The 21,297-nt window shown below is 47.9% G+C and overlaps 1 protein-coding gene across 2 annotated transcripts in view; it reads left to right on the top strand.

The window, feature by feature from the left end:
* Positions 1 to 21,297, top strand: part of LOC147447238 (Haloacid dehalogenase-like hydrolase (HAD) superfamily protein) — a 109,158-nt gene that overhangs the window by 49,760 nt on the left and 38,101 nt on the right. For both annotated transcript variants that reach the window (XM_086523091.1, XM_086523092.1), the window contains 4 exons: positions 8,891 to 8,960; positions 9,062 to 9,221; positions 9,344 to 9,425; positions 9,517 to 9,733. In XM_086523091.1, coding sequence (XP_086379217.1) covers positions 8,891 to 8,960; positions 9,062 to 9,221; positions 9,344 to 9,425; positions 9,517 to 9,733 — 529 coding nt within the window. The remainder of the gene's footprint in view (positions 1 to 8,890; positions 8,961 to 9,061; positions 9,222 to 9,343; positions 9,426 to 9,516; positions 9,734 to 21,297) is intronic.

Here is a 21,297-nt window from a genome sequence, read left to right as displayed (position 1 = left end):
GCGGTATAGCTCAAGCTCCTGTGCCTCTTCTAATGCTCGCCGCTTTTGGCGTGTCAGCGTCTTCATATGCCGTCTGGCCTCTCTCTCTGTGATCTCTCCTAAGGCTCACCGTGCACGGAGGCGTTGGTATAGCTCTCTGCACTCATCATCATACCAGCAGTTCTGAGGCATAGTCCCGGGAGGGGGAGTGCGTCCTGTGTGAGTGGTGTGTGGAAAAGAGCTAATAGCTGAAGTGTGGAGAACGGAAGAGATATGTGATGTGAGAACTGAGAGTGGTGTGGATGGGTGGAGGAGGCATAGGCCATGCTCGACCTCTCGGCCGAGTAAAGAGGGGCTAGATCATGTGTGAAATGGATGGTGGTGTGTGGAGTGTGTGCTGTGGAGCTGTGTGGGATGGTATCTCCGGTGATGGAGAAAGAGAGGTATGTGTGGTCGGCTCCGATGGGTATGGGTGGAATGGTGAAGGATGTGATAAGGTGTGTAGCCTCCCTGGGTCCCAGAATATAGTCGACTGTACTCCCCCCTCCCTCTGTAACTCCATGTGGCATACAAGTCAGGCCCCCTGAGGTGGGCCACTGAGCCATCCCGTTATAAATAACGAGACGGTGCTGGGAGCCAAGTCGAAGTAGATGTCGTCCGTAGGCTGTGACTGGAGCTCTGTCTGCTGTATCTCTCATAGTAGCCTCCTCATCTAGAGTGTGTAGTGCCTCTGGGTCCTCGTGGTCATATGCTTCACACTGCTCACTGCGCGTACGAGCATTGAAGTCTCCCATAAGGAAGACTTCACCCAGTGTGGAGTACTCCATAATCTCCTCCGTGAGGCATGCGTACGGTGACTCCTGCTCAATAGGGGCGAATCTGGAGCCTGTGGGAGCAAAGTAGCAAAGGGCAATGTAGACGATCCTGTCTCGTGAGAGCTCGAGGCGAATCCACATGTAGCGGGCCTGTGGGTCCCGGGCAACAATCTGTAGTCTGTTGTGAAGCCCCTGTCTAAAGAGTATGGCCACTCCTCCTGAACCGCGAGTGGTGTGCTGGCGCATACATCCCCGATGTAGAGACTCCCACTGGAATCCATGTATCCGTGGTAACCCTCTCTCTGGGCTCTCGTGTGTCTCTGTAAGTAGAATGATGTCTCGACCTCTCATCACCTCCTCAAGTCTCTCTGGGTGTGTCCATAGGTCTCCATTGCAATTCCAAACCGTGACATGAATCTCCTCGTGTGTCCCACAGGCCGCGAGTCCCTATGCGATGGTCTTGCCATCAATGATGACCCTGCCATCTCGATATACTGCCTTCTTCCCTTCTTTGCGGGCTTGGTGGACTCTAGGCATGCACGCGCGACGGTGATCTTGTTGCATCTTTGTGAGGTCATCATCAAGATAAATCGGGGGGCCTTCTAGCCCTCTCAAGATGACCCTCTTTCGGAGGAAAGAAGTTCGAGACTCCTCGGAGGCGAATTGGAGGATGAGAGCTCTCATCTTTGGATCTTTGCCGGCTCTCCAAACTTTGGAGAAAGGGATCTCTTCTTCCTTGTATCCCACTTTCTTGCATAAAGCTTTCCCATCGCTCTCGGGTGTAGACCCTTCTTCTTCTTTGATGCCGGTCACTCGCACATTGAGACGGCGAGCTTGTCGCATATTCTCCTCCTCGATGGTTGTGTGTACGATGAGTACCTCATCTCTTTGGGCTTCCTCTCTTGCTACCTTCTTGATATTCTTTTTGACCACTTCGACCCATCCTTCTTTGGTGGCCTCTAATTTGTCCTCAATGCTTGCGGTGAGGGCTTTGGTGATCTCCTCCTTGAGGGCTTCCTTAGCCTCCTCTTTAATCTCTCCTTCCTCGGGGGTGAGGGATGTGATGGAAGCATGAAGGAGATCGATTTGTGCCTTCATCTCTTCTTGCTCTTTCCTCCATCTCTCCCTCTCCTTCTCGTTCTCCCGTTCCCTTCTCTCCTTCTCCTCTTTGAGGTTTTGGATTTCCGCTCTCATGTCCTCCTTCTCTTCGTTCCATAGCTTGATGAAGGTGGCTTTCTCCTCCCTCCATATCTCTCTCTCCATCCACCATTCTTTCATGTCCTTCTCCAATTGTGCAAGCCTCTTGTTCGTGAGCATGAAGGTTGTCTTCATTGTCGATGTCGGCGTCTTGATGGTGGGGGAAGACATGGTTGTCTTGGAAGCTACCCTCTCTTCATATTGTGAAGAAGAGGGGAGAAGGGGAAGAGAGGGAGTACGTGTGTGTATGCGTGTATTATGTGTGTGGGTATGTATCCGTGTGTGTGTGTGTGTGAGAGAGAGAGAGAGAGAGAGAGAGAGAGAGAGAGAGAGAGAGAGAGAGAGAGAGAGAGAGAGAGAGAGAGAGAGAGAGATGGCTGCGTGATGGGAGCGAGTAGGGGCTGCGTGAGGGGGAAGCTGGAGGGGGGCTGCGCAAGGGGAAGAGAGGGAGTACGTGTGCAGCAAGGAGAGGCAGTTCAGCAGCAGCAGCAGGTATAACAGCGGCAGCAACAGGCGGATACCGGGGGTGCTGTGCAGGTGGGGTGGGCGCGCTGAGCAGCTGGGGTGACACAGCAGCGCGCAGCACAGTAGTAATGTGCCTGGGGCAGCACAGCAGCAGGTACGCGCGCTAGTGCAGCAGGAGGAGGGCGCTGGTGCAGCAGGTCCGCGCGCTGGTGCAGAAGGTCCGAGAGAGAAATGAAATGAAATGAAATGTTATATTAACGTCTTCAAAAGGCCAAAATGACCTATGAGACCAATCAGTTACAAAATAGTGAATCTAATACCATGTCTGGGTACAAAAGAACTAGAAAAGAACTAGAAGTGGAACAAAATACTACTACTACTACTACAATCTAAAACTACGTGGGTGTAGCAGCTGATACAATAGGTACCCGGTAAACTGGATGTAACAGTGTGTGAAACAAAGATGGAAGAAATGGTGAGGATCCATCCTCATCTGCACTCTGGATGTCGAGAGAGTATGGCTCCAATCTTCTGTTGTAGTCTCCGTCGATGCTGTGTAGCTCCTCTCCTCAGTCGCGGTCGTCTGTATCTCTGTAGCTCCAATGCTCGGTCGATGAGAGTGCCAGTAGTGGTCGAATGAGTGTGGGACGAGCTCTGCAGTGGTGGCTGCTCCTCTGGCTGTCCCATATCTAGTGAAAAGAAATCTGTAATGTGTCTCTGGGACTGCCTCTCTCTAGCTCTCCCCAGTAAAGTGTCTCTATACCTGTGTAACTCAAGTAGATATAGTCCAAGACATCTCTGATCCTCATAACTCATGACCCTAGATAGAGTACCAAAACCCTCTCTGAATAAGCAGTGGAAACGCCCCCGTATCTCATAGAACACTGTGCAATGACATATGTAGTGCAACTCTGTCTCTGGCTCTCTCTGGCATAATCGGCATATCCTGCTGTCTGCTGGTATCCCTCTGAATCTGCCAGTCTCAATCTCGAGCTGATGTGAGGATGTGCGTATCTGACCAATGGCACAACGCAAACCATGAGACATATGTGTGTCCATGTAGCTGGGTCGAATCACAAACCCATCTCCTGTGAGGTGGAGAAGATGCTCTCTATAGAAAGCCATCTTCGTGCTCAACTCCTGAGGCGGCTCTATCCATGTCCTCCTGGTGTCGAGCTCGATCAGGTCCTGACGAATGAGTCTAGTGATCTCCACCCGTGTAAGAGACAGCGAGGGTGCCTGAAGAGAATACTGGAAAGGGGGCAACCTGTCCATGGTGAAGCCATGCGTCTGAAACCATGAAGTCATCTGTGCATACCAGCATGAAGTGTCCCCCTGTAGAGCTAACTGTCTGGAAGACTCAAGGGCCAATCTAGCATATCTGTCTCTAGTAGTATCCCATAGGCTGTGCACAAAGGACACTGATCTGGTAAGCGCCTCAATCTCCAAGGGGGGGGCAGCTAGCTCTGCTCGAATGATCGCGTGAGGTACGAAGGCCTTGGCTCTAATCAATCGGGAGATCATAGATACCAAGGGCCTCTCCATACGTCTCCAACCATCCTGGCCTACAGAAGGTCCCCATACCTGTACCCCATACATCATAGCTGAGGCTACTAAAGTATCAAAGAGCCATAACTTTGTCCGAGGTTCCTGGAACTGAACCTGCGAACACATCCTCTCCAAGCCTCCCAAGGCCGCATAAGCTCTAGTTAGTCTAGTCTTTGCTGCTCTCCCCAAAGAAAACCTCGGCCCAGTGAAGACTATCCCAAGGTAAGTGTATGCATCTGTATACTCCACAATCTCTTGACCATACGTGAAGGTCGGTGCCGATCTCCTGATCTACTGCGGTGTGGTGTTAAACACCATGACCTTGGTTTTACCAAGGTTTACAGACAATCCACTATCCTCTGCAAAACTGTGTAATGCATCCAACTGTCGCTGCATACCCTCTGGTGAGTCAGAGATCAAGACAATATCATCAGCATATAACAACAATGGGATCCACGTCCCTGCCAGCTGGGCACCTCTATCACCCTCTCTGTCAATGTAATCAGACACCTCATCAACATACATACCAAATAGAGTAGGAGACAATGGGCAACCCTGTTTCACCCCGATAGTGGAGTGAACTAAGTCAGATATCCCCTCTGGGGTGCGTACATGTCCCATCACTGATCTGTGTAAATCCATAATCCCCCAAATCAACACTGTGGGCACCCCCATCTCCTGCAGTCTGCGCATCAGTCGAGCTCTCGGTACCATGTCAAATGCTTTGCGGAAATCCACAAAGCTACAATAAATCCGTCTCCCATGTGACCTGCCCTCCTCAATGATAGCTCTGAGTGTCAGAATATGGTCAAGAGTGGAGAAACCCCTCCTGAAACCTGCCTTTCCCTTTGCCCGTACACCCTCACCCTCTGCCCAGTTACTCAACTGCTGCTCAATAATGGATGCATACAATCGTGCCAGTGTGTGTCCAACCATAATAGTGCGGTAATTTCCAGGCTCTGTAGGATCACCTGCCTTGAATCTAGGCACAATAGTAGACAACCTCCAAGTCTCAGGTAATCCCTCACACATGGCACGATTGAACAACACTGCAAGAACCTCCATCAGCATATCCCTAGCATGTATAAAGTGCTCCGCTACTAGACCGTCATGATCGTAAGCCCTCCTGGTCCTCATCCTGTCAATGGCTCTCTTTACCATCTCAGTGGTAAAGAAGGTGCTCGTAGGTGGACATGGCTCTGTAGGATCTGGAAGGGGATCCTGCCCAGGAACCGTATATAACGATGTCGCATACTGGCCCCACACATCAGGAGAAGTAATCACTGGGGGAGGGGAGTGCTCATGGAAGAGTCGCCATGCCTCGCCTGAGTCTCTACTCAAGAACAACTGATACAAGTCTCGCTCCATTTGGGCCAGGTAAGCTCGTTTCTTCTTTCGCACAAGGCGCCGGAAAGCAATCCGCGACTGTCTGTAGGTGATGACTCCTAAATGAAGATCCCTCTGAAGCTGGGCTCTCATCTCTCTGCACTCCTCATCATACCAACTATTCTGGGGCATGCTCCCAGAATGTCGCCTCCGATCCGGTTGAGTGTGTGGGTATGCCTCTGATGCTGCATCATGTAGTGTCTCAGTCAATAAAGTAGTGCACTCCTCTACTGAGAGGCCTGGAGCAACTGTGCATAGACGATCCCAGATCGCCTCTGTATAAACCGAGTCAGTCTCTGGTGTAAATGTATAACGGGTGTGTGACCTGCCTCCTGATTTCTGGGCTGTACTAAACTGAAAAGATACGGACAGTGTCAAGAGAGCATGATCCACTGCTACGCCCACTGGTCTGGCTCCCACTGTGAAATCCTGAATACAAGGAATAAAGCTCGGCTGTGTCATAACATAGTCCACTGTACTGGCCCCATGTCTGTGTGGAAAGCATGTGAAGCCTGCTGCTCCAGGAAACCGCTGTAAGCCATTAAGTATGGCTAGCCCATGTGTAGTCGTCATCTCCGTGAGGTATCTCCCATACTCAGTATGCTCTCTGTCATGTGAGCATCTGTCAAACCCCAGCTCACCCACATCCAACTCTCTAAGCATCTCATCTGAGGTGTCGTAGAAGACTGTCTGACAGTTGCCCGTTCGAGCATTGAAGTCTCCTAGGAGGATGATATCACCTTCCCTAGAAAACTCCCATATATCATCATCTAGAATTGAGAAAGGCGACTGCCCTCTGGATACAGCATATACTGACGTACTGGGGGGGAAGTAACATATAGCAATATATAGAAATCGACCTGTGTCAGCTCTCAGCCTCACCCACATGTATCTAGCCTGATCATCTCTCCGTACAATATGTAGTAGTGGCTGTAGCTCCTCCCTAAACAACACCGCTACTCCTCCTGAACCTCTACTCCCATGCTCAGATCTCGTGACTGTTCTGTGGGCCGTCTCCCATTTGTATCCCACCACATGTGGCAACAGTTGGCCAGGGGCCTGGTGAGTCTCTGAAAAGAAAACAATGTCCTTGTCTCTGAAACTGTCCTCAAAGGCACCAACATCCAACCTCATAGACCCATTACAATTCCAAGTCGCCATCCTCAATGTGGTCCCATAGGTCTCGCACCGTCATGTAGAGCGCCGCTCTACAATCACCACCCGACCATCTCTGTAAAAGGCCATCTTCCCCTTCTCCCTTGCCGCTTGAATCTCGGGCATTACTTCTCTCATATGCGCAAGTTGTGAGAGAGTGAGGTCATCGCCTAAGAAAATACCTGTCTTCTTGAGAGTAGGTCTCTTCCTCAAGAATTCCTTCTTCTCTTCCAATGAAGGGAAGCGTAGTATGAGAGCTCTTTCCTTTGAAGATTCTCCGGGGCCCTCACTCTTCTTGCCCACTCTCCATGCCTTTGTGTGTGAAGGCTTCTCCACTCCCATCATTGATGTGAGGCTTGTGACCTCTTTTTCCACATTGTTTATGTCCTTGAGGCCGGTTACCCTCACATGTAGAGCCCGCACCCTCCTTCTTTGTTCCTCATCGAGGGTCATGTTGATAAGAGTGGGTGTACAAGGAGCTTCCTTACCTTTCCCTTTCTTGGCAACCTCAATCCATTTTTCGGCCTCCTCTACTTTCTTTTGCGTTTCGGATATGACCGCGGCCCATGACTTCTTCTCCTCATTGATGTTGTCAATTTCTTCCCTCAAAGAGGGCTGAAATTCCCCCTCTTCAAGCCCATTTTTTGACCGTGTTTCCAACACTTCTTTGTGGAGGTCCAAAATGCTATTCTCCAACGTGGCGATCTTGTTGAGAAGATGATCCTTCTCGTCCTTCCACCTCTTCTCCTTTTCTTCATTTTCTCGGAGGAAAACGGTCTTCGCGTTCCTCCAATCTTCCATCTCTTTTCTCCATGCTTTCATTTCCAATTCAATGATGGAAATTCGTTTGGAGTGAAGCATATATTTGAGTTTGCTTGTTGCCATAGGTGAGGTTGGGGATGACATGAGAGAGAGAGAGAGAGAGAGAGAGAGAGAGAGAGAGAGAGAGAGAGAGAGAGAGAGAGAGAGAGTCTAAAACAACAAAAAATATAAGAAACCGTAAAAAATAGCAAGAAACGCTTGTGAAACCTTAAAAAACAGCAAAACACAGATTTGAAACCCTAAAAACCAGTAAGAAACGGTGACGAAACTCTAAAAAACAACAAAAAACAGTGACGAAATCCTAAGAAACAGCGAAAAAACAGTTTCAAAACCCTAAAAACAACGAAAAGGCAATTTCGAAACCCTGAAAACAGCAAAGAAGAAGTGGTGAAACCCTAAAAAGAGAGACTCTTGAGGGACTAGAGAGTGACGAGCCTCAAGCCCCGTGCTGCCGACACAGAGAGCGGATACAAATTTTTTCAGTGCTAGTACTAAAGTTCTAACAAGTTCTACATCCTCATCCAGTATTGACTTACCTTATCAGAGACGCCTCTAGAGGAGTAATGTCGGGAGTGAGACCTCCATGACTATGAGGTCCTCGCTTGTGGCTTCTTCACCATCAACGGACTCGAACCACCATTGTTCACCATCGAAGGAGTACTGCACGGTGACTTAACGGCCTCTTCATCTTGAGGCAACCCTTCATAGAGATTCTGGGTCGAGGAGAAACTACTCCTACAACTTACTAGTTGCAGCCTATAGTTTCAGAGTCTCTCAAGGGATCTTCTTTTTCTATTTTAGCTAGGGATTTGGCTTTCCCCTTTTGTGACACTTTATGATGAGAAACATCATGATTAATCGTACCTTGTTCTGGTCTCATTGGCCATTTTGGCCTTATAGAGATGTTAATATATCTTTCTTGTTTTAATTTTTCAAACTATTTATTTCAATCATTACAGCAAACTGATTGTAGAGTTGTTTATGGGCCATGAAGCTTACCTTGTGGATTTTTACCTTGTGGATTTCATTATGTGGATGTTTATTTTTCAGCTCGTCTCGTAGTGAGGGTAGACATCTGGACCTTCACAAATGATAACCTTCCCTTTTTTTTTTTGGATCAGAAGTGGGTTTCATAGTTGTTTTTTCAGAGCTGGAAACAATAGAAGCAATTCCGATCTTTGAAGATTTCTAGGAACCACTAATATGAAATGGAAATATCAACCAAAATTATGTTGCTACGGTAGATTATGGAAGTCCTCTGCACTTTGACCAGTTTTTGGTGTATGATTTAGTGGCCAAAAACCGTTGGTGTTTTAGTTCATTAGCTAGAAAGATCTAGAAATGATTGGAGGTTCGTTATTTTAGGGTACTTGCCTTGTAATCTTTTTCAGAAAACATTCATCTCGTGTGACATCACAAATATCATTGTACTCAAAAGAGAATACATGTAAAATAGATGATGATTTGAAACCTGCTACTATATCTCATTCCAAGAGAGCGCATGTCTCAAATGTTTCACACAGGTATGGCTGCTGGATCAGTTTGGTGTACTTCATGATGGAAAAAATGCTTATAGTGGATCCATTGAGACTTGTATGTTGGTACAGTTTTCTCCTGACATAGTGGACTGACAATTTTTCTTTCGAAGAAGAAGTTAGCAGTTTATTGCTCACTCTTGAAATTCTTTGTATCAGTGGAAAGAATTGCTGGTTCAGGAGCGCAGCTCATTGTTATTAGCAACTCATCAAGACGAGCAGAGTCAACTTATAGAAGGCTGGAAAGCCTTGGATTTGACCCCTCTTTGTTTTCTGGGGTGATCACAAGTGGAGAGCTTACACACGAGTACCTTCAAAAGTTGGTGCTAAGTCAATGATGGCAAAATTTACAGACCTGGTTGAGTTGAAGTCTACATTATTGGTTCTGGGTTGGAGTTATCTGCACTTTATGCTAATCGGTTTTCTGTCAACACAATGCAGGAGACATGATCTGTGGTTTGCCAAACTTGGTCGAAGATGCCTCCACATAACATGGAGTGAGCGTGGTTCTATATCTTTGGAGGTCCTAGTTCTTTTTCAGTTGATTTGAATGTCTTATGTAGAGAATTTTGAATGTTTGCATTAAGGCTGTGGTTTTCTCATTAACTTTGTAGGGATTGGATTTGGAAGTTGTGGAGGACCCTCACAGTGCAGATTTTATCCTTGCTCATGGAACAGAGGCAGTGGGACTGGAAAATGGAGGTGTGAGGCCTGCATCTTTAGATGAGCTTGAGGCCTTGTTGGCTATCTGTGCCAGCAAAGGAATATCCATGATTGTTGCAAATCCTGACCATGTGACAGTGGAAGCCCGGGACTTGAAAGTTATGCCAGGTATCAATTTGCTAAAATGTTTGATTTAGAGGCTAAAATTTACTACATCTGCTTTAGTCAACTGTATGGTTTGGCATTGCTGCCTTACTGAGGTACCTTGAGAGAGGATGGTTGATTAGACACAACAAATGTGGGCATGAGTGATTTTACTGGTCTAGGCAGCCACTAGCTGGTTGCTGCTGCTGCCATGGCCACTGATGGAGGCTAGAAACTAGAGAGAGCTCAGAGAGTATGGGCTTGGTTCTTCTACTGATGCTCCTCAAAGGAAACCCCAAGAGTCATCAAATATTAAGTGATACCTTGGTCTACCAGGACTTGTGAAATTCATGTCAAATGAGATCCCAGGGGGCACTTGTTCTACTAGGAAAGTTTGTTCTTTGCTCGAACTTGGAATCACATACACACACACGACGAGCGCCCGCGCACAGAGGAATTGTTTTAAGCCTTGAGAAAATCAACACACTCAAGCAAATTTTAAATTGAAAGCATCAGCAGTTAGGATTGGGATGAGAAGAGGCAACACATAACCTTAGAAAAAGGTTGCTTGTAGCCTTGTTAAGACTCAAAAACAACAAATTCAAGGAAATCTGGATTCTGCTTTCAAGCCATACATTGCTCCTACATGACCTTGTCATGTCTCTGAAGAGCAAAATGGATGAAAGTAGTCAAGCTTATTCATCCAACCTAAAAAAGTCAAGAAAAGCATATTCAAAAGGAGAATATAACCAAATTATGCGCATACGTGGAGGTTGAAGATAACGTGCACCCACCCATAGTCACGTGCACTTGCAAACCATCCATAGTCACGTGAAGCCATCCACCCTAGGTAGTAGAACCACCTTAGGGAGGGTGTGCGTGTCCTTTACCAATACTCGTACCGTAGGTATGCCAGCTGCTTTGGCAGCGACTGAAGCTGCTAAAGCGAGGAGTCTCCAGAACTGTATCAATCTCTGAGCCAATCCTAGATAGAAATGGGAGGTACTCTCTCCTCAAACCAGGGAAGCAGACTGAAATGGGCAAGTCTGATTCCTCGATAAGCACATCCGAAGAGGGTCAAAACCATGATGCCAGTGACGAAAATAAGCTCGAGCTGCTCTGATAGCTAGTGGGCTCATCGAGATGATCCTCGAGATGAGCTCGGGAGTTTCAAACTAAATCTGATAGTAACTGGCCCGAGGAGCTGCACATCAATAATCCTCCCCAACTATGTGAGGAGGTGGGCCTGGAGGAGGTCTTGCATCTCACCCTGCTGGGTCGGGTGTTGATGATTTTGCAGATGATTGAGGTTGCTTGGAGACACTCCACCTCTCTGCGAGGCTCGGTTGCTTTGGTGGTGAGAGAGAAAGTCGGATGGTGGGCTCTGCAGGGTTGGGCGAGTGGGCTTCATCAGAGTCGCTCTATGGCGGAGCATGAGCCTCCATCTGTGTCTACTACTGCTGTGGGGGGAGAGGGCGCTTGGGGTGCCGACTCAAAACTGATGTTGTAGACCAAATCCAAAACTGAAGTTGATGGCTCGAAGCCCAAACTTGGAGTCGACGTTCACTGCTTGAATCGAAGACGGTGAGGAGGGAAATGTATAGTAAAAGGGGGATGAGGCGAGGGGCGTGGAGAGGAGAGGAAGTAAGAAGCTCACAATACACACAAAAAACAAGGGGACCAGGGGGGAGGGGCAGCAGATAGTGAGCTGATTTTCTTCAATAGATATCTTACGTAATAGAAATATGAGGAAAAGATCAAAAAGTATGTACGGATTCAAAAGTACGGCTCGAACCCAAAAGTACAAGTTACCGGACCCAACCTTGCTCTACACTTGAGTAGAAGCAGTTCCCACAACATTTGTTAGTCATATGTCGAAGCGTTGTTCTATGAATGAGGAGAGACCTTGTGTTTGTGAGTCGTTTAACAAACACATTTGGCTGGGAAAACATTCTCCCACAAACCTGATGAAACATTCTCCCACAAACGCATACTTCCATACATAATTGTTTTAATATTCCCACCATGCCCATCTTTTGAAGTTCCAATAAAACCTTACCCCAATTCCCCGCTTTCTTAAGTCTGAGACTACAAAGCTGCGTTTTCTTCCCTGTCGTACCTGGGTGAGCACCTACAAGCTGCCGACTAAACTGCTCTTGCTGATTCTCATTTCTATAAGTCTCACCACCATCATGCGATCGTGATTCTTGTGTTAGTCTTGTGCTGCAGCTTGCTGTGCAATGTGCATGCGCTGCTGCCAGAAATTGGACTCTCAAAGGTACCAAGTTCTAAGTTTCAAGTTCCACATTGCCATTGCATTTCTATTGAATTGCAAATTTCAAAGAGTGTTTAATAAGCAGATGGGCCATCTTGCAAAGGCCAGTCCACGGAGGAGAGCACGACCCCCACCACAGGCTCAGCCTACCATGGCTGGCCAGGGACAGCAGCCAGAGGCACAGGGCGCCAGGTAGGCACTCAGAGCCTGGGGCCTAGGCAGCAGAGGGATGGCAGCAGGTACACGGCTGCCCTCATTAGGGGAGGGCACACCCCACAGCTTCCCTTGGAGGCCGACCAATGGCAGCACAACAGCACTAGGTTCTACGGGGAATGGTTTTGATCCCTTTCAACAGTAAGTCCCCGTGGAGACCTCCCACCCTAGCTTCGCCATCGCTAGCAAAACCGCCCCCCCCCCCCCCCCCCCCCCCCCCCCATCCCCCCACGCCACCCCACTCGCCTCACCCATCCTCCCCGCAGCTTCCTCCTCCAGCCCAACCCATGTTCTGTCCTGTATACTGAAAGAAAGGAATCCTAGGGTGGTCCCTGGCAGTGAAGGGATCTCACCAAAACCACTCTCCAGGATCCCATTGAGCCCGGGCCAAGGGGCGGCTCTCCCAAGCCCACAATCTCCACCCTCCTGTCTCTATGACGGCTAGGTCGGGATCTAGCACGCACGATCTCTCACTAATGCCCCAATACTCTGATCCGCTGAAAGCAGCACTCTGAGATCTCGGGTGGCTCCAAGAGGACACGATGCAATTTGCCCTCGCTCTGAACCTCGAAGAAAAGACAGTCACACTAATGCCCAACACTCTGAACCGCTGAAAGCAGCATTCTGAGATCTCCGGTGGCTTTGAGAGGACACGATGCAATCTTTCCTCGCCACTGTCCGAGCATGCCCTAACTACAATCAAGACCTCCAGTCTAGCGAATGCACCCATCTAGTGGGGGGCCATGGGCTCGAGAGGTGTATGCCATCCTGCAAGAATGGCCTCTGAAACATCCGGGCATATACTCAAGGCTCCAGGCATGACACGTAGTCTGTCACTTTGTAGCTCCTGTAGCAGTGATCTGAAATGCAGCCAATCCCCAAAAGTGCTAGTAGGGCCCTCTGCTAAGGCCCCCCTCCAAGCATCTCGGCTCATGCTGCTCTTAAGCCCTCTCTGAGCTGCTGCCAGGAGCGAAGTATGCTCAATGCAAAGCGATCCTCCCAGCCTCTGCTTAGTCCCACTCTTGCGAATCTTTATGAATATCCAGCATGTAGAAGGGCCCCATGGGCTGCCTGTCTGTGGAACTCTTGTGCTGCATCCTCTGCTGCGGGTGGTCACGTACGTTTTGTCCAGGTACAAAGACGTACGGTACTCATCGAATTAGAAAATTTTATGTCTACCACATCGTTACGTACGTTCAAAAATAAAAACACGCAATTCTTAAGGCTAGATTTTACACTTGATTGATTATCACATTGGACAAGAAGGCAACTTGCAAGTGCCAAGTGCCAACACTCAATAGTCAAGAGTCAAGACAATGGGCATGAACCGCAATTCGCATTGCATATGTCATAAATCAAAAAGCTAACTTGAGATTCGAGAATCGAGATGATACAAAAGTAGGCCCTCAAGGCCTCAATGGTGCAAAAAGTGGAAGTACGGGCAAAAAAGATATGGGAGACACTAAAGTCTAAGAGCTTCCTCCGCTCTCATCATCATCATCTTCCTCTTGTGAGGTATGCTTGTCGATGTCAGCTTCATCCTCACATGAATCGGATTGTGGTGTGTCATAATCTCCCTTAGTAAGAGATTTCCCTCCTCGTCATACTCCGGCTCTCTAGGCTCCATAGTGCTGGATCTACGAATAAGCACATCCTCCATAGCGGAGGCCATCGCAATGGAGCTGGTTCTCGAGCCTCGCCGCACATAGGTTGTAGGAGTAGTAGCCTCCAACTGATTCTCAGCGTGTGTCTCCGCCTCTATAGGTGTTGTTGATGCTCTAACACGTCCACGGCCACGAGCATGGGAAGATCTTGCACCTCTACCTCTTGTAGCCGAAGGCGTAGGGACTCCACGCACAAGGACCCTCTTGTGTGATCGTGTGCAAGAAACCCGGCGGTCAATCTCCTCTAGCTCCAAGTAGAGTTCACGGAAAATTTGCTCCTCCGTCATATCACGCTCTTTGTTGACACTTTCGAGAGTCTCAACTGAGAACTTGCAATCATCAACATTGACCTATTTGACAAGTTATAGAAAAGAGTCAAGACAAAGTTAGCACATGTGAATTGGAATGCAAAGCCATAGCCCATAGGAGTCAAGAAGTAAGTGTGTAGAAAGAGGGTTTTCTTGTCTAGCCATAGGCATCTCATGCATGGAGCGCAACATTCGGAGATTGGAGCGACAATAGATGAGCCGCTCCAATTGCTTTGTTGATAGTTTGTTACGAATTTTGGTGTGGATAAGCGAGTGTGCGGACCAATTTCGCTCGCATGCAGCGGATGAGCAATCCTATATTACATTCAAGAGATAGTGAGTAACTAATATAATTCATGAATGATGAGTAAGAGAGATTCGAGAACTTAGAATGTAGATAGATTATAGTCTATACTATATAGAGTCTAGACTATAGTAGATATGTAGAGAGAGAGAGAGAGAGAGAGAGAGAGAGAGAGAGAGAGAGAGAGAGAGAGAGAGAGAGAGAGAGAGAGAGAGAGAGAGAGAAGGCCCGAGGCTTAAGAGGGTTTACTTGTCCAAGAATCCTTAATGCAACTCTTTGAAGGTGAGGTAGTTGGTACCCAAAGCTCTCCCAACAAAGAGGCTTCACCAAAGACTCCCTCTTCCAACGTACGGTGGAAGTAAAAGCCGTGCCTCTTTGGTCTCCATATCTGATTAGCTCTTGAAGTTTCTCGGGGAGGGCCTTGGGAAGGAAGTTGCGGCTCTCTTCTTGTAGCACTTGGTTTGTGACAAGGTCCGGCTTCTTGTAGGCCGGATGCAAGAGAGCCGCAAAGTGGTGAATGGGCCTCTTCATAAAATCCAACCTCTTTTGGAAAAGAAAGAGGATGTCATCCCTCTTGGGGGAATCTTCAAAGACATTATACAAAGAGAGAGAGAGAGAGAGAGAGAGAGAGAGAGAGAGAGAGAGAGAGAGAGAGAGAGAGAGAGAGAGAGAGAGAGAGAGAGAGAAATGAAATGAAATGAAATGTTATATTAACGTCTTCAAAAGGCCAAAATGACCTATGAGACCAATCAGTTACAAAATAGTGAATCTAATACCATGTCTGGGTACAAAAGAACTAGAAGTGGAACAAAATACTACTACTACTACTACTACAATCTAAAACTACGTGGGTGTAGCAGCTGATACAATAGGTACCCGGTAAACTGGATGTAACAGTGTGTGAAACAAAGATGGAAGAAATGGTGAGGATCCATCCTCATCTGCACTCTGGATGTCGAGAGAGTATGGCTCCAATCTTCTGTTGTAGTCTCCGTCGATGCTGTGTAGCTCCTCTCCTCAGTCGCGGTCGTCTGTATCTCTGTAGCTCCAATGCTCAGTCGATGAGAGTGCCAGTAGTGGTCGAATGAGTGTGGGACGAGCTCTGCAGTGGTGGCTGCTCCTCTGGCTGTCCCATATCTAGTGAAAAGAAATCTGTAATGTGTCTCTGGGACTGCCTCTCTCTAGCTCTCCCCAGTAAAGTGTCTCTATACCTGTGTAACTCAAGTAGATATAGTCCAAGACATCTCTGATCCTCATAACTCATGACCCTAGATAGAGGACCAAAACCCTCTCTGAATAAGCAGTGGAAACGCCCCCGTATCTCATAGAACATTGTGCAATGACATATGTAGTGCAACTCTGTCTCTGGCTCTCTCTGGCATAATCGGCATATCCTGCTGTCTGCTGGTATCCCTCTGAATCTACCAGTCTCAATCTCGAGCTGATGTGAGGATGTGCGTATCTGACCAATGGCACAACGCAAACCATGAGACATATGTGTGTCCATGTAGCTGGGTCGAATCACAAACCCATCTCCTGTGAGGTGGAGAAGATGCTCTCTATAGAAAGCCATCTTCGTGCTCAACTCCTGAGGCGGCTCTATCCATGTCCTCCTGGTGTCGAGCTGGATCAGGTCCTGACGAATGAGTCTAGTGATCTCCACCCGTGTAAGAGACAGCGAGGGTGCCTGAAGAGAATACTGGAAAGGGGGCAACCTGTCCATGGTGAAGCCATGCGTCTGAAACCATGAAGTCATCTGTGCATACCAGCATGAAGTGTCCCCCTGTAGAGCTAACTGTCTGGAAGACTCAAGGGCCAGTCTAGCATATCTGTCTCTAGTAGTATCCCATAGGCTGTGCACAAAGGACACTGATCTGGTAAGCGCCTCAATCTCCATGGGGGGGGCAGCTAGCTCTGCTCGAATGATCGCGTGAGGTACGGAGGCCTTGGCTCTAATCAATCGGGAGATCATAGATACCAAGGGCCTCTCCATACGTCTCCAACCATCCTGGCCTACAGAAGGTCCCCATACCTGTACCCCATACATCATAGCTGAGGCTACTAAAGTATCAAAGAGCCATAATTTTGTCCGAGGTTCCTGGAACTGAACCTGCGAACACATCCTCTCCAAGCCTCCCAAGGCCGCATAAGCTCTGGTCAGTCTAGTCTCTGCTGCTCTCCCCAAAGAAAACCTCGGCCCAGTGAAGACTATCCCAAGGTAAGTGTATGCATCTATATACTCCACAATCTCTTGACCATACGTGAAGGTCGGTGCCGATCTCCTGATCCACTGCGGTGTGGTGTTAAACACCATGACCTTGGTTTTACCAAGGTTTACAGACAATCCATTATCCTCTGCAAAACTGTGTAATGCATCCAACTGTCGCTGCATACCCTCTGGTGAGTCAGAGATCAAGACAATATCATCAGCATATAACAACAATGGGATCCACGTCCCTGCCAGCTGGGCACCTCTATCACCCTCTCTGTCAATGTAATCAGACACCTCATCAACATACATACCAAATAGAGTAGGAGACAATGGGCAACCCTGTTTCACCCCGATAGTGGAGTGAACTAAGTCAGATATCCCCTCTGGGGTGCGTACATGTCCCATCACTGATCTGTATAAAGCCATAATCCCCCAAATCAACACTGTGGGCACCCCCATCTCCTGCAGTCTGCGCATCAGTCGAGCTCTCGGTACCATGTCAAATGCTTTGCGGAAATCCACAAAGCTACAATAAATCCGTCTCCCATGTGACCTGCCCTCCTCAATGATAGCTCTGAGTGTCAAAATATGGTCAAGAGTGGAGAAACCCCTCCTGAAACCTGCCTTTCCCTTTGCCGGTACACCCTCACCCTCTGCCCAGTTACTCAACTGCTACTCAATAATGGATGCATACAATCGTGCCAGTGTGTGTCCAACCATAATAGTGCGGTAATTTCCAGGCTCTGTAGGATCACCTGCCTTGAATATAGGCACAATAGTAGACAACCTCCAAGTCTCAGGTAATCCCTCACACATGGCACGATTGAACAACACTGCAAGAACCTCCATCAGCATATCCCTAGCATGTATAAAGTGCTCCGCTACTAGACCGTCATGATCGTAAGCCCTCCTGGTCCTCATCCTGTCAATGGCTCTCTTTACCATCTCAGTGGTAAAGAAGGTGCTCGTAGGTGGACATGGCTCTGTAGGATCTGGAAGGGGATCCTGCCCAGGAACCGTATATAACGATGTCGCATACTGGCCCCACACATCAGGAGAAAAAATCACTGGGGGAGGGGAGTGCTCATGGAAGAGTCGCCATGCCTCGCCTGAGTCTCTACTCAAGAACAACTGATACAAGTCTCGCTCCATCTGGGCCAGGTAAGCTCGTTTCTTCTTTCGCACAAGGCGCCGGAAAGGAATCCGCGACTGTCTGTAGGTGATGACTCCTAAATGAAGATCCCTCTGAAGCTGGGCTCTCATCTCTTTGCACTCCTCATCATACCAACTATTCTGGTGCATGCTCCCAGAATGTCGCCTCCGATCCGGTTGAGTGTGTGGGTATGCCTCTGATGCTGCATCATGTAGTGTCTCAGTCAGTAAAGTAGTGCACTCCTCTACTGAGAGGCCTGGAGCAACTGTGCATAGACGATCCCAGATCGCCTCTGTATAAACCGAGTCAGTCTCTGTTGTAAATGTATAACGGGTGTGTGACCTGCCTCCTGATTTCTGGGCTGTACTAAACTGAAAAGATACGGACAGTGTCAAGAGAGCATGATCCACTGCTACGCCCACTGGTCTGGCTCCCACTGTGAAATCCTGAATACAAGGAATAAAGCTCGGCTGTGTCATAACATAGTCCACTGTACTGGCCCCATGTCTGTGTGGAAAGCATGAGAAGCCTGCTGCTCCAGGAAACCGCTGTAAGCCATTAAGTATGGCTAGCCCATGTGTAGTCGTCATCTCCGTGAGGTATCTCCCATACTCAGTATGCTCTCTGTCATGTGAGCATCTGTCAAACCCCAGCTCACCCACATCCAACTCTCTAAGCATCTCATCTGAAGTGTCGTAGAAGACTGTCTGACAGTTGCCCGTTCGAGCATTGAAGTCTCCTAGGAGGATGATATCACCATCCCTAGAAAACTCCATATATCATCATCTAAAATTGAGAAAGGCGACTGCGCTCTGGACACAGCATATACTGACGTACTGGGGGGGAAGTAACATATAGCAATATATAGAAATCGACCTGTGTCAGCTCTCAGCCTCACCCACATGTATCTAGCCTGATCATCTCTCCGTACAATATGTAGTATTGGCTGTAGCTCCTCCCTAAACAACACCGCTACTCCTCCTGAACCTCTACTCCCATGCTCAGATCTCGTGACTGTTCTGTGGGCTGTCTCCCATTTGTATCCCACCACATGTGGCAACAGTTGGCCAGGGGCCTGGTGAGTCTCTGAAAAGAAAACAATGTCCTTGTTTCTGAAACTGTCCTCAAAGGCACCAACATCCAACCTCATAGACCCATTACAATTCCAAGTCGCCATCCTCAATGTGGTCCCATAGGTCTCGCACCGTCATGTAGAGCGCCGCTCTACAATCACCACCCGACCATCTCTGTAAAAGGCCATCTTCCCCTTCTCCCTTGCCGCTTGAATCTCGGGCATTACTTCTCTCATATGCGCAAGTTGTGAGAGAGTGAGGTCATCGCCTAAGAAAATACCTGTCTTCTTGAGAGTAGGTCTCTTCCTCAAGAATTCCTTCTTCTCTTCCAATGAAGGGAAGCGTAGTATGAGAGCTCTTTCCTTTGAAGATTCTCCGGGGCCCTCACTCTTCTTGCCCACTCTCCATGCCTTTGTGTGTGAAGGCTTCTCCACCCCCATCATTGATGTGAGGCTTGTGACCTCTTTTTCCACATTGTTTATGTCCTTGAGGCCGGTTACCCTCACATGTAGAGCCCGCACCCTCCTTCTTTGTTCCTCTTCGAGGGTCATGTTGATAAGAGTGGGTGTACAAGGAGCTTCCTTACCTTTCCCTTTCTTGGCAACCTCAATCCATTTTTCGGCCTCCTCTACTTTCTTTTGCGTTTCGGATATGACCGCGGCCCATGACTTCTTCTCCTCATTGATGTTGTCAATTTCTTCCCTCAAAGAGGGCTGAAATTCCCCCTCTTCAAGCCCATTTTTTGACCGTGTTTCCAACACTTCTTTGTGGAGGTCCAAAATGCTATTCTCCAACGTGGCGATCTTGTTGAGAAGATGATCCTTCTCGTCCTTCCACCTCTTCTCCTTTTCTTCATTTTCTCGGAGGAAAACGGTCTTCGCGTTCCTCCAATCTTCCATCTCTTTTCTCCATGCTTTCATTTCCAATTCAATGATGGAAATTCGTTTGGATTGAAGCATATATTTGAGTTTGCTTGTTGCCATAGGTGAGGTTGGGGATGACATGAGAGAGAGAGAGAGAGAGAGAGAGAGAGAGAGAGAGGATTGATGTTTCTAAAGTGCATAAAATGCAGCAAACCCTAAAACGCAGATCTGTCCAACAACCCAAAAAAAAAAAAAAAAAAAGGTCGCGAACCCTAAAATACAGGTCGCGAACCCTAAAATACAGCAGTAAACCCTAAACGAAAGCATGGTAAAGAGAGAGAGAGAGAGATGGCGTGATGCGTGATGAGAGAGAGAGAGAGAGAGAGAGAGAGAGAGAGAGAGAGAGAGAGAGAGAGAGAGAGAGAGAGAGAGAGAGAGAGAGAGAGAGAGAGAGATTTGATTTGATTTGGTATTAACGTCCGCGGGTGGCCAGAAATGACCCATGGGACCTCAAAGTGATACATAGTCTCCCCTTAGGGGGGTGTATGGTGTGGTGTGTGTTATTCTCTTTTTGTGTTCCTATGAGTGTCTTTTGATGCTCAAGTATGCGGGTGAGGTATGTTCCGAGAGCTGTAGGGGAGGGGTCTGTCTTGGATAATAGGTTCGCAAAGGTAGAGCAACCGCTTAGAAGTGGTTGAAAATTAGCCCGGATGTGAGCGTATTCTGGGCATTCCAATGTCACATGTGCTTCATCTTCGGGAGCTTGCATTGTACATGATGTGCATATCCGTTTAGAAGCATCAATTTTCAGCCAGCCCTCTGTTTCTATTTTGAGCATATGTGACCTTGTGCGCATCAAAGAGATGGCTCTTCGTGCCATATGGGGCATGGGTGTTCGTATGTGGGCCTGGGATTCCATTGGGTTTGTGCTATAGCCTTCCCAATACTTTGTGTTGACATGCTTGCAATAGTATTCAAATTTCGAGCGGTGTTGCGTTGTCTTCCACTTGGTGTGGAGGCTATTTAGTAATGCAATGTCAAAATTCACCATGTGTTCTCCCTCCTTGCCCTCCTCAATAAGCATGTCCACATATGCCTCTACATTCCATTTAGCGAACCATTTCTTAATGTCCCGTGTATGAGGCTCAATGACAGAAATTTGCTTTTTTTTGTCTTTTGTGGCGCACATCCCGTTTCCCATGCAATGCATTATGCGGGGGATTCGAGTAGGAGGCATCGCTTTGACCTTCATGATATACGAGTGCATTTTTTGCAATGCTTTCATTTCTAGTGGTCTCTTGCCTGTCTCCAAGAGTAGCACGGAGTATGGTGTCGTCTTTTTGACCCCCATGTGTCGACATAGAAACTTTTTCTGAATTTTTTCAATTTCATTCCACGTGTGGGCTGAAATGCTTGCTCCCCAGATTTCCACTCCGTAGAGGATGGCTTTGCACCACGCATGTCTCAAAAATGGTCGCTTTTATCTCCCATCTTTTTATGCTCCTCTTTGTGCACATGTTTTC

This window comes from Adiantum capillus-veneris, chromosome 11, assembly GCF_014529385.1.
Source record: "Adiantum capillus-veneris isolate H3 chromosome 11, ASM1452938v2, whole genome shotgun sequence".
Classification (NCBI taxonomy): Eukaryota; Viridiplantae; Streptophyta; class Polypodiopsida; order Polypodiales; family Pteridaceae; genus Adiantum; species Adiantum capillus-veneris.
The sequence above is the reverse complement of the archived record's forward strand: the minus strand, read 5'-3'. Positions and strand labels throughout refer to the sequence as shown.